Raw genomic sequence first — 14,371 nt, 5'->3', positions numbered from 1 at the left:
TTATTAAAGCTCGCGCTAGCTACTGCGCGTCGACAGTTGCGACTCGTCCGTGGTGTAGTGGTAGAGGCTTAGGGTCGGGCACGCGCTATCGTTCGCCAGTCTTCAGTGGTGCGCGATCAGTTTCGCCGCATGGAACCGTCGCGTCGGACCAGAACTCGCGCCAACGGAGCCATCGCGATTATTTATCTAGTGATGTTTTGTGAACCTACTTTACACATGTGATTTTATTGGGAATTTGCCATTACTTTGTGATACGAAGGTGAATACAACGCAATGTCAACTGGCGTCTTTTGAAACCACAATCCTTGTATTTAAATCACTCGTACTGTGTACAGGATACACATATAATCCTCTTTGATCCTTGTCTTCGTTATTAAATGGGTACGAGTTTCAATTTTGTTTTATGAAGAAATCGATTATTGATATTTCAGTTCTAAACCGATTTAACAATGACTTAACATTTGCATCGGATCAAGGTCTTTTTTTGCCGATTATAATTGCCAGCCAAATTATTACTTTTATTTATCGTTTATTTAATGACAGAAAAATGTCTAATGTATAAAATTTTCTTCATTTCGATTGAAATGAACTCTGATGATTTTTTTAATTTTAATTATGTCAAGTCTTCGTATTAAAATATATAAGGCACAACAAAATAAATATTATAAAAAAATTATATTTATAATAAAATACTCAAAATAAATATATGTTTAAAACGTCAATATTTAATTTAGTATGCTATCGCTCCAATTATATAATGTTCAAGAGATTATTACTGATTACGTGCTTTGACAATGTTGATGTCCAACATTATGTGAAAAAATAAAAGTAAATATATTTGAAAGCATTTTCTGCTATTGTTATGCTTGCCAAGTAGTCTTAATAATCACATTGGTTGCATATTTATAAAGTAAAAGTCAAGATACTTCCACTGGTATCAAATTAAATGGCATATTTAATTAATCGGCGTTCCCTCGTAGCGCGCTAGGCTCTTATACATCAACATCGCACACGATCCAGTTACAGTAATCACATACCGACGTACTCGACAATTCAGAGTTGAATGACCAATAGATAGTTTCACTAAAATATTCGCTGTCCGCAGAACGATTAACACGAATTTATTTAGCGAAATTGTTTTGATTCGCTCTGCACTACGCTGCTCTTATAATCTCCCGACTTGTTTTGTTGAAACATTTATTAATGTTCCCGGGCACAAGTTACAAACTTTAATTTTTATATATTTACTTATTCAAATTTTGAGGATATAAGTTCTTAAAAGCCTAATACGTACAAATGTAACATTGTTCATTAGAAACTACGTGAATAAATGCATTGAGCAGATGATTTTAAAAATGTAGGTCGATAGTGTTATAGAGAGAAACGAACGTATATGTGTATATCTGTTTATTGAAATTTTTTAATCTTTGTAACCTAACGGCTTTCAATAAGATCATATTAAAGTGTTATATAGTGATCACTCTTGCGGTATCGGTCCGACTAACGGTGAAAAATTTCGGACCAAGCGTCATTTTACAGCTCGCACCTGACAGAGAAAGTAGCAATACTCACATATAGCCGCCTATTATTTTTTCAATGTTTTATTGTTTTCTATACTATTACCTAGCTTTCACTTATCTGCTTCGTGTGATCCGCGCTGCCCTTAGTGGGTGTAATTTCATAATATATTTATGTAAATTTTAACATGGCCAAAAAAATTTAATTTGAAAAAATGCATTTTAATGAACACTCAACTGTCGTTGCGGATGGAATTTCGTGAAATCCACCTACTTAACGGATCTCTACTCAACGAAAGGAATATTCCAACCAAGTTTTAAGTCAAACCTTATCGTTCCAGAAACATAGTACTTCCATTGTAGTAAATAATATACATGCATTTTCTGAAGTAGAAGTTTTGTTTTAGTAATTTTATGGTAAAGGTTTTGAATTTTAAAACATTGTAACTTAACCGGTAATTTAGATGTCCAGAAAGTCGAACATTACCGCATAAACAGACACATCCGCTTAACTTTAAATTCCTATTTAAGACGAATACAGGGGGATCGATTCAAGGCTTGATTAGTATCTAATATATTTATCAAATAATATGTTATATTGATAAAAAGCATTTAACGATTTCAAAAAACGAAATCTAAATTAAGACTTGAATTTGTTACTGATAACTGGCCATAAGTTATATCTGTTTACAAATATTTTTAATGAAAGAATATTTTAAAGAAACAAATTAAGAATCATAGTACTTAGGTACTATGATTCTTAATTCTTACCACAGCAATAAAATAATAAGATTTTATTTGATGCCAATTACGCTCGAGCTGTAGAACCAACACTTATTTGTAATTTCTGTACCGCTCTGTAACCTGTTGTTCTGTATCTCCTTAGATAAACTTGTTGTGGGTTGATAAACTGGTTTTTGTGTATATTTTTGTTGTAAGCATCTGGTTATGAGCTATGGAAACAAGCGCTTGTGGACAAGCCCGTTATTGACAATGATTTTAAGACTTACGTTCTTATCGCATGGGAGTAAATTTGATTTATAGATCATGTTATCATGTTTTTAAAGACTTTTCCATGATGGAGCTACTGTTCGAGGTACATCGAGTTTTAATAATATTGAATATAAAGAAAATTTCTTGGACAGAATCTAATAACTAAGTATTGTATCATCATTATCGTCATAGTTATTTTAGCAGTAAGACGTCCTTTACTGAATATAGACGTCCCCTATAAAGTTCCAAAAGGATCGACTGGAAACTGCCTATTATGTTAAAGTCGCCGAAAGACACAAAATTACTCAATCAAAAGTCAATCGCATGCAAGCGCAGAATAGGATGCTGGTTCGTGGTCTCCAGGACCTGAAAGCGCACATCCTATTCTGCGCGCCCTGTCTGCTATTCCAAATTGCTATTCATTTGGGCTATGTCGGTACCTTTCGTTCGTTTACGAATCCTCCCCCGTTTTCGATTCGATCTCGTAGAAAAAAAGCTTTTACATCTGCTTTTACATCCGTTCGCCCTGTTCAAACCTATTCGACCTAATGTTTTACCAAGTGATTTGATGTGTTTACAAGTTTACTAATTTAAGTAATATTTTGCCATAAAACTTTACTTTACCGACACAAGCAAATGACAATGTGACATGAATCAGATCAACATATTCAGTTTGCAGTTATCACAAGTTACAATCTCTCGCATTGAACGCAAGGCTCTCGACTTCGTTCGGCAGATTCCCGTTCTCAATAGTATCTTGATTGTGAACATAATAGACGACGATATTTCGAAATCAAAACATGTATTTTCATGCAAATTTGTCTAAGTTCGCATATAAAACATTTGTAAGGATTACGTAGTCATAAAAGTTTGCCGGCGACACCCACGGGCGGTCGGCGGCCACCGACACCGCCGCGTCGCATCCGTCCCGCAGAGATTGATAAACCAATTTAATATCATTGTCGTGGGAAATGTGGTATACACTTCTACTCCCTTCACTGATATGTATTATAAACATAAAAAAGTTTTTGTGATCATTATTTGTACCTTGCTTCCTTACCTTTAGACTTCATCGAGTTAGATCTTTCTGTGAGCACGGTACTATACGCTTCTACAATAGGTTCCAATAACATGTATACGGAAAACCTCTATTGCTAGATTTTAAAAAAATATTAAAGAATATATGTACGAGTATGCTAAATGGGTTACTCCACTGTAAGATACTTCATAGAAGATATTGAATTTTCGCCTCCAGGCAATTTCACTGTTTATTAAAATATGTCACCACCAAGATAATAACGTTTATACAAAATTAACATTGCATTTCGACAATCTTAACTACTATTATTAATCAATAGTGTTATTCGGAAGGCGTTGAATGCCCCTTACAGCTGGTCTTATTAGGTATTTTTCTGGGAGCCCTCTGTCTAGCGGTGGTCGTCCGGCAGCTGATATAACTATGGTATTTCTTTGAAATTACATAAAGCATTAATAATTCAAGTTAAGAAAACTAAATGTTGTTGTTATTTCTTTTATAAATTAAGTAAAATATTATTTTCAAAATAATTTGAAAGTATATTAAAAGTTCAACACCGCGTTCTTTATATATTGGTATTATAGCTCGCTTGCACATGGACACCATTGATATACACAATTCGCTTAAACATCATCACAGCATTGCGTGAACGAATTTATTTAAATTCAAATTGTATGGGATCGTTCACACGGATTTAACGAGCCTTAACCATTATTGTTAAATGTCTGCCTCCTCGATATCCGGTTGAATACGAAAACTTTTTTCTTAAATAACCTTTAATATTTATGTATTTAATTCGATTTTTTGATTTATTTTTGTTAACAAGATACAATTGGCAGTGGTTATCAAATAATATACCATAAACTATGAACTAAGTTATTGTTCTGAATCTGTTAAAATCTGCGTTGCTTTTACTATTTTTAGGTTGAACAAATCATTGCACACATTAGATTTACAACGTTTTTATATTACACTATAATGAAATAACAGAAATAAGTACAAGATATATGATATGGTATGAAATAGAAACAAGAATAAACCGTCTAATTATGTCAGTAAAGTGGGCGACACGCGGCCTTGATCCCAGCAAAATACTTACGCAAGTTTAAGAACTTGTTATCTGGCTGATGACAATTAAGTATATAGTTAACGCAGATAATCTACGAAAATAACACTATTTGCAGTTGTCATGCAACCAAACATATGTGATATTGTAATTACCAAGAAATTATAGGCATTTATAGTTTTGTCACGAATGTTAATATAATGCATATATATTTTCCATAAAATTATTTTAATTTATTTTATCTACCTATTCTTTTTTAAATTCGACCAATGTTTTTTTAATATTATCTAGTTAGAAACGTTAGAAATATATATAATATATATAATAATATAAAAATTAGAAATATTATAGGAAATATTCGCATGTATCGAATTTGGTTTATTTGTGCGTAGCAATGCAGACGTAAAAAGTGATGTGTGCCAGGATAGAGCAAAGTAAACAGACATCTCTGCCAACCCTTTCAAGCGGACTGCCGTAGTGTTATTTTAATTTACGACCACTCTTTTATGTGCCTGTGATTTTAATCTATCTACTTGGGATCAATGTGATATTAAAGTAATATTCCATTAGGCTGCACATTGTGGATATATTTAACCCTGAAAATCATTAAATCCCACGACTGAAAACTTTTAATCATAATGATAATCGATATTCTGCTCGATTCGCAGACTAAAAATTGTAAAAAACCTTTTACCGTTAATGGATTTACTTCCATATAATGATCTAAGGATTAAAATTGAACCTCGATTGCATAAATGACATAAGAAATACAAGAACAAAAATTGAAAGGATTCTGTCGCAGTTTCGTCGACTTTGAACCTTATAATTAATTAAAAGTAATTAAAAAACCAAACAACACTGTAACACGTAAAAATACTGTGAGCTCATTTTGCGTTCATCGAACCAACCACATTCAGTTGTAAAAATAGATATTTAACAGCAGGTAGGACAACCCGACAACCTTGTGTGCTACAAAATAGTCGGGAACGGGAATAAAAGATTAGATGAACGCCGTTTGAAATTGTTAAAACAATATTTTATTAGAAATATTCTCATAAATTTAAGAAGCCATGTAGATTAGAGGCAGCAGAACTTCATAGTCTTCTATGTCTAATATGTTAACTTAATTGTATATGCTACTTATTATTGAAATTATCATAATACGAGTAAAAATTTGACATTGCGTATTAACAGACAGTCGATATTCGTGCGACCGACAATAGAGGCGAACGTGAACGATGTATTATCGATAAAGTAACGGAGAGCTCGGCTCCGCTCGGTCGGTGGGAGGCAGTCGCCGGTGATGTAAGAGCGGCTGGCTTCGACGGTGATGTCAGCGCGCCTACGCCGACCCCCCACCCCAACCATCGTCTCTGACCGCTCGCCAAACCTTCCGCAAATCTGTTGGTGTATGCGCAACACGGAACCGCATCTGTTTTTTATTAAGTAACATTTAAACCATCTACCCATACACAAAGATTTAAAAACGCAAGTCTACAAGTTTATTAACTAAAGTTTACTTAGGCACGACTTGTTAGACTTCAGTTAGTTGCACGGCTACATAGAACGATTGCCGCAATGCAGTCGAGGTGTACCGGCGAGCGGCGAGTTTAGTAGACCGCGGCTCGTGTACAAGATTTTTCTATTCACTCTTTAGACAGTTGCACCGCCAATTTAGTGCGTGCTGCTACTGTTTACATTTGTGAATTTATAAATATCAATATCAGTATTACTTAATTACTTTAAGGATTTTTAATGACGTATTAGTTAATACGTTTATTATTTTAGTTAATTATATTCAAATACAAGGATCGTTGTTTTAAAAATATTTAAACGCTTCATGTGATTACAAGCATCTTTTTGTTTGCGGTGTTAGTCAAAAAGATGTTCAGGCTCGGTGAAGGAAAAAAAAATAAAGAAGACATTTATAAAGCAGTGTATAGTGAACGTATCAAATCGCCTTTAAAATTAACATGATTTAAGATAATAAATGTAGTAAGTAAGAAAACAGTGAAGACATAATGGATTCGAATATACACTGATAAACTGTTCTATGATGGAGGGGGCAATTTTAAGCGCTCAGAGTAATAACAGATTTCGTACGCATCTCAAGAACGCTGCAAGTGCTTTGTGTGCCAGGACATTGCCTAAACAAAGATGCACGGAGGCATCTGCAAGCTCCTCTCGGCATCACACGTACCCGCGCTCCACGCCGCCCAAACGAGCCCCGATCTCCTGTCGCATGGAACCGTTGCTCTGCGACGTGCCCTCACCCACCATTTACCAACCACCTGATGAAACACAAAACGATGCAGAGGACATCGGTAAACAGACACCATCAAATATTAACCAGAAGTTAAAAGGGGCGTTAGCCAGGTAAGCACTCTATCATATTTCATTATTATACATCGCTATTGATGTGGGAGTCCGGGCAGCGAATTAATAATTTGGTAGCGTATGCGCGTCCAAAATGAGTAGCGGACGTCTATCTGATCTGTGGGTCAACAACATCGACATGACATCATGGCGACTTGTTTACTCGGCCCGTGGGGTGGAGGTGAAGTTGCTAATTACGTTTGCCCGACTGGAGCCAATTTATATTTATTATTTATAAATAAATTTAGTTTTGGCGGTTTTTATAAATATGCAGCGATAGATTCATTCAATAACTGATTTGCTGCAAGTTTTTTTTTTATTAGGTTGTTAGTACGTAGTACATAGATGATGAGTTTTACTCCAAGTGTTTTTTATGTTTACTCCGCAGTTCTCATGTTTACAAGTGTTGGGAACAATGACATGAAGTCATAGTTGTTTTTTTCCGCTTCCTAATGGTATGACAAATTAAACTAAATAGTGAGCGATATAACGCGCAGGTGATGATGAGGTGTGTTTGGGGAAACGTTTGTATGACCAGCGGCACACGAATAGGCGCTAACTTAGGTCAACAACTTTATGTACATGACGTCAGATCCAAAAACTCGTCACTTAGTCACGACCTCTTGGCAGCTATTATAGGTACGGGTTATGTTAATACACTCAGCTATACTCCACTCGGAATATAAAAATTATTTAAAATATCATCATATTCATTTAAATCTACGTTTAACTCTACAAAATGTCTCTGCCATGTTCAACTGTGTTAATACTTAGGGATTAAATACTTACGTTTTCTTTAGTTATGTGATATGTTCGGGAATCGAGCGTAGTAATAATTTTTTACGATTTCAGTGTTTTGAACAATATAATATTTAACATTACCGATGCTACAAATTTGGAAATCCTATAGGATTAAACGTACACATTTTCATGTTTATAAAAATGTACAAAAAATAACCATTAAATAAAGTGGTATCGTTAATATTTTCACTAAGACAAATCGTACTAAAGTGTGTACGTGTGTAGCCGTCACCGTTATCTGTCCGGAAGTGGGGCATCGTCATTATTGATCGCGGCCAGATTCAATTACAGGGTCAACCATATTAACTTTTTTTACAAAGCATTCATCATTCATGACAGCTTGCGGACATCAATATTGCTCATGTAGTACAACAATATTCAGCAATCAAAAGGTGAAATAAAAAAAAAACTTAAACACTCAATATATCAGTTTTTTTTATTTGCGCTCAATAATCGAAAGACTCGTATCGTTACTAATGTAACGTTGACGTCCGAATCTGCTAATCCGTCGTGCCTAATTGAACGCACGCGAATGGAGTAAAATGCGCCCGATAGAGTATTTATAATAAGCGAGAAGGCAATAAAAGGTCTCACTCGCACACCATGATGTCATGGCATATTTTTGTAAACGCTCGACCGGCTGGGTCGCACGCGTTTATAATCTTTACTCTCCACGTTCGTATCGGTTTAATGACAATGCCTTGCTAATACGTAATCGATAACTTTTCAATGTTTTATAAAAACGCACGGGGAATTACGAGGTTGATTAGAATATTTTTAATAGCCATGTATACAATCAGATTTCATTCTGCTTATTAATTATTTGTACGCTTTAAAAACAACACTGAAGACATAATGCAAGCAACACTGACACCATCTGTTATATACGTAAATGCCAAGCTCTTTTTAAATCTATTTTTTTTTCAAATATGAAATGCTGCATTGCGCTTGTCTGCTTGATTGTAAGTTTGTCAGACACATAATGACATGTCTCAACAACTTAGTAATTTACCTACAGGCGCCCTTCAAACATACTGTTATATACGCAGTATAGTAGTCAAACTAGCATTGCTTTTCTATTTGTAAATGTGCAGAAACCGTATAGTTATAAAGCCAATTTTTTGTCGTATTCAGTCAAAATGAAAAAAAATTAGAATCCCTAATCAGCGATGTTATTGCCTTAACGCAAGTTTTAAATAACATTACGAATGAATTAGCACCGGCTCTGACCTCATCAGTTCATCAGTCATTTTTAAATTTTATATATAGCTGACAATGTGCGGATTGTTTTCTTTGCTTTTGTTCCAAGCTAATTATTTATAATGTATTATTTACACTAGTACGCCAATTGTATAATAGGAATAATTGTATCATCGTCGATCAATAAATCATTCCTTACTACATGCCATCGTCTCTCAAGAGCAAATTTAAAAAAATAAAATATTCACCATAAGAGGGATACGTCAGTTTATTTACGTTCTTTTGCAAAATTTTATCTAGTATTTCGCTTACTTTGGTCTTTTCTTGAAAAATAATGATCCGTTCTTACATCCTAATGTTTTTACTTGATACAATTAAATTGATGATAAATGTGATTAATGTAGTCATAAAAAAATAATAAGTGAGACTCACATCATTTACTGTTGCATATAAAACTCATTAAACCTATTCTAGTTATTAAGATTGATAATATACGCTAATGTTTATAAAAACCTTACTTTTTGCTGATCGATCCTGCCGCTGGCTAGATGTAGTAAGTTTGATGATGTAAATTTTTTGCTATTAGGTATCCAATAAATTAACATTTAAGTGGTGTACCACAAGCATTTTTTGCCTTTAGACTAAAGTAACATAGTAACATATTTTCAATCTTGTCTACAATGTAATTATGCTGTTGGATTTCTCACTATTTAAAATATGTCAGTATAAAGCAATGTTGCTACATAATAAAACGTCAAATAAGAAACAGTAATAATTATGAAGTAAAATTGCAAACTGTGATAAGCTCTTTAAATAGAGGGTTTAAATAATATAACAACACGTTTGTCTAACATAATTTAATAACTTATTCTTATTTATACACATGTAAATTTTATAAAACGATTGTTTAAAAAATTGTACGTTACATAGCGTGCGATATTCACTTTGACTTACAACACAAAATTTAAACTAATTTTCTAACCTGGTAACCTTTTTATATTAATTATTCTATTGGAGTTATTATTTTTTAATATGCCAGTATGACATTTAAGAATGTTGCTACACAATAAAATATCAAATTAATAAATATAATGAATGATAAAAATTCAAATAAATTCATGATTATATAGTTACATGGTATAAAAAGTGGACTAAAAAATATAATAAGATATTTTTCTAGTACGATTTAATTTTATGTTATTATTTACTAACAACGTAACCTTTTATAAGTCGACCGTTTAAAATATTGTACGTAGTGTATAACAAATATAATATTTAATATGAAAATTTTCCTGGCTTCGTTTAATTTTCCTTTATTTTCGAGTTCTTTTGTACCTAAGAATTATTTATGATAATTTCTCGATGAATATTTTTTGTAATAATGCGTATTTGTAATACTGGTAGATTGTATTATGAATGATTTTTAACTATCGTATCCGATGGAAATAGAATTGACAGCCCGGCGGTGCCCCAAGAGGTTATCTTGTAGGTCAAGACCGAGATGCGCCCTATGCTTGTCAATGCTCTACACGTCATACTCTTCCGTTAACTGCTAATTGAATCAGTGGAAGGATAGGTTCTGTAAATGTTTTATTATTTCTTGCAATTTTATAATAGCATATATAAATTATGAATCAAATTTCTAAATTTATATTTCGTATGCAGTATATGGTGTTTATATTGACCTTCGGTTGTGTGTATACCGACTCACTGTGCGAATGTGAACTTCTAAAATCTGTTTACGTCAACCGGTAGGTATTTATTCCTTTCAACAATTATTACTTAAGGAATTTGTTGCAATTTATACTGTATACCATTTTTATAAATGCATTGTCGTTATATACCCGCTGTTAGATTATGAATAGTATTGAAAAACATAATTTTATAAGTTTTGTTTTTGTAATATATAAGTAGCGGTTTTTGCATTCAAGGTAACTGGTTATCGGTGTAATACTTATAATTATGTGATTGTATAACTCTTTTTAGCCGATAGACGCCTACTGCAAGGCATAAGCCTTCCCCAAAGATCATCATAATGAATGATAATGACAGGTCTGCTCGCATCCACCGACTTTCCGCGTCCTTGACCATGTCGTCGTTCCACCTAGTGGAGAGCCTATCCATGCCGCGTCTACCAGCTCGTGGTCGCCACTAGAGAATATTTCGTCCCAACTGCCATTGGTTGCAAGAGCGATATCCCCCCCCCCCCTTGTATAGCTCATTTGCTTTCAATTAATGTATGGTATAACCAAATCAAAATTCAATGGATTCCGAAATAATAAATACGTAATGATAATATTACTGCCAAAATTTATTAGTTTTTTTTTTCATGGCCCTCGCTATTGGGGACCTCTCCTTCCACCCCCTATTTAATTGGGAACAGGGTTTTGTATTTCTTAATAAAAAAAATTTTCACTAGAATTTTTATTTTTGTTCTCGTCTTCCATAGTGCACAATATCTTTTTTCCTCCTTCTATCATTCTACAATTCCAGCTTCCTTTCTCAATCATTCCATTCCTTTCGTACATCCACAAACACTTCAGTTATCCAATCCTATTACGGCATCACAGCAAAATTTATTAGTTGAAGCATTCTAATAGAAAAAAAAATAAAACATATTTCAGAGTAATCATTTTATTCAGGGTAACTGAAAATGTGTGTAAGGCTTTAAATCTTTCTGCTGAAAATGAGCTATACATTCAACGCTTTAAAGCTTTTACACCTGTAACCAGACACGGCATAATTAGCAGTTTTTTATACCTTTAAATCAACCTCAAGTCGGAATCGGGTGATAAGGCAGGTAGTAGATAACCGCATAAAATCAATTAAAAAGGTTACGTATTTTTTTAAACTGTTGCCATTCAAATAAGTGAAATAATTTTATTTATGCGCCCTATAATAATATTATCACTTCTTTATTGAGTACTAAATCTTTACTCTCTTTTCTTTTTAAAGTGAATTTTAATGATAATACTAAGATTTTACAAACAACATCACTTTGGACTTAAAGTTACGAGACAAATTGGGACCAATAATGAATTAGCACATTTATTAACAAAATGACTTTAAAGCAGCTTTCAATTTCATTACAAAATATATTGAATCACTTGCGTCGAATTTGTAAAGTAAATTGAGAAATGGTAACCGCATGAACTAAATGATCGTTAGCGTGACACACGCGCCACGTCACACAAAGGAATGATAAATCACTTTGTTACTTCCGACGAAAACAGTGCTCTCATCGTCAATAACCCAAACAACGCCCTTCTTGTTGGAACGGACTATGTTCAAATACCTAAACATATGCACTTAACTACTCTATTAGTAAAGTACATATCATTATTTTATTTCACGATATTGTTTCATCGCAATTTTAGCTGTAAGACATAGGCCTCTCCCACAGATTTTCGATAACGGTAGGAAAAGGTCTACATCCAGCGTCTTGTGACGACTTGAACAAAGTCGTCCGTCCAAGTAAACTTTTACGCTGCCTTATCGGTTCGTGGTTTAAACTGTCATCAGCTCCGCGCGCTACGGTGGCTCACTGCCACTTTAACCTACCAATCCGCTGGGCTATGTCCACACACCCGAAAGTAACGAATAACTTTCGCTCGTCTACAGATTCTTTTTCCCTTCTACTCCTCATTCCTGATTTGACATCGTAGAGAAATCCTTACGTATATGCTACGGATATCTGCGTGACTTGTTGGCAATCAATGAGGCATAAGGTTTTGATCTTAGAGTTTTTAAAATGTTAGCCTTTTAGTTTTTTTTTTTTTTAATTGGAAGCTCGTCAATTTTTATTTGGAGGTTTAATACAAAAGATGGAGATGGTTCAAGTAGTCACTGCGTTAATCAATCGTATGAATCTTGTTTCCTTTGTAAAAGACCTATATTTCATAATTTTTTACTCACCGATTTCTCTGATTTTAAACAATCCCAATGCATCTTTATTTATCTTCAATCTATGTATTTCACCTGTGATCTAAAACTTATAATAATTGCGATGTAAAAAAATCATTCATGGTTTAACGCACAATTATAAACTATTTTCACTGAACTTGAGTTTGCGGCTAATTGTTATTTGTAAGGCTTTTTATGGGCATTATTTCGATATTTCGTTTGACGGTGCACTCTTTTATATGAAATCACTGTTGCTTACATACGTTAAAGTGTAAATGTCACGAGAAAACCGTCATATGCCGGCCACTTGCGAGCTAATTTGCCCGACTGATTCTGTCTGTCTCATACAACGTCGATATTTAAGACCGAAAACATGCAAAATGAAATATTATTATAGTACCGTTAAAAGACTGTTGATAGTAGGTGAAAGAAAACAGCAACTCGGCAACAGGAAAAAAAAATGTATATTTAATTAAAACCCACTACCCAAGTGGGCCGAAGGCCTGGTCTGATTTTACATCGCAGTTCGGTACTTCCCGGATGGTGGTGGTTGCCAGCCGTACGATCTCTCGGACAATCGATGTGAACGGCCGTGGCTGGTGCGCGGGCGCATTGGAATGTTTCATATGAAAACAAAGATCCGCTGAATCAATAGCACGCTTCTACGACCCCACGCCACTTGAGATGTACCGTTCCCCGCCAAGGGTTGAACAATTTTTTGCTGTATTGCGATTTATGAGATGTTTCTCGTGCTTACATTTTTTGGTTAAAATTTTAACTAATATTTATGGGACATTAACTTGTAACGTTACATTATCTATAAAAAACATTTTATAACTAAGAATTTATATTATATGATGCATAGCTCGTGCACAACAAATTCTTTTGTTTGTTGTGTTTGGTATCCTATCGTTTGTAACAAAGATGTTAAATGATTTCATTTATTAGTTACCTAACAACAAAAAACGACCTTGAATTCGTAGTGTAGTTGTTTTTGTCAAATCCATGACACGCACTGTACAACGTTCGTAAAAACAATACGACGTAAATAGTGCTACAAAATTATTTTATGTATTGCTCATTATATTTTAATCTTAATTACGTGTTAATATTATTTTATAGACACGTTATATGTGATAGAATCTGATTAGAAATATTTTTATTCTATACAGGTAATTATACCTGTAAAGCTTTAATTGGTGAAGGTATAGCGCTCGCTCGTTTGTCAGTAAAAAGCTTTTATATCTATTTACACTCATCCTGTTTTGCATTAACTTATTTTTTTTTAATTGCGACGGACTAGTAATTTCTTTCAGCACAATGTCCACAGGTACAGAAAGTAAACAACAATTATTTTAAATATGTAGTAGTAATACGAATTTAAAACGATTATTCTTTAAGTTTATTACATATTTAACAAAACACTCTGTATTTTTAATTCTAATGCCATGTTTATCAAATTTTTTTATAAAATATTTT

At 33.8% G+C, this 14,371-nt stretch overlaps 1 protein-coding gene across 7 annotated transcripts in view; it reads left to right on the top strand.

Annotated features, from left to right (window-relative positions):
* The window catches only part of raw, a 66,637-nt gene that overhangs the window by 19,795 nt on the left and 32,471 nt on the right, over window positions 1-14,371 (top strand). The window contains exons 1-2 of one of the 7 annotated variants that reach the window (XM_068772643.1): window positions 72-259; window positions 6,505-6,988. The exons of 4 other annotated variants lie outside the window; for them this stretch is intronic. In XM_068772643.1, the coding sequence (XP_068628744.1) occupies window positions 6,666-6,988 (323 nt within the window). In that variant the 5' untranslated portion in view covers window positions 72-259; window positions 6,505-6,665. Of the gene's footprint in view, window positions 1-71; window positions 260-6,488; window positions 6,989-10,656; window positions 10,741-14,371 lie in introns of those variants that run through there. 2 more of the 7 variants (XM_068772641.1, XM_068772644.1) reach the window with 2 other exon arrangements.

Source organism: Battus philenor, unplaced genomic scaffold (assembly GCF_028537555.1).
Source record: "Battus philenor isolate CCGP_79_NKW_IND1 unplaced genomic scaffold, ilBatPhil1.0.hap1 SCAF_5, whole genome shotgun sequence".
NCBI lineage: Eukaryota > Metazoa > Arthropoda > Insecta > Lepidoptera > Papilionidae > Battus > Battus philenor.
This window is presented reverse-complemented; position numbering and strand designations above follow the sequence as displayed.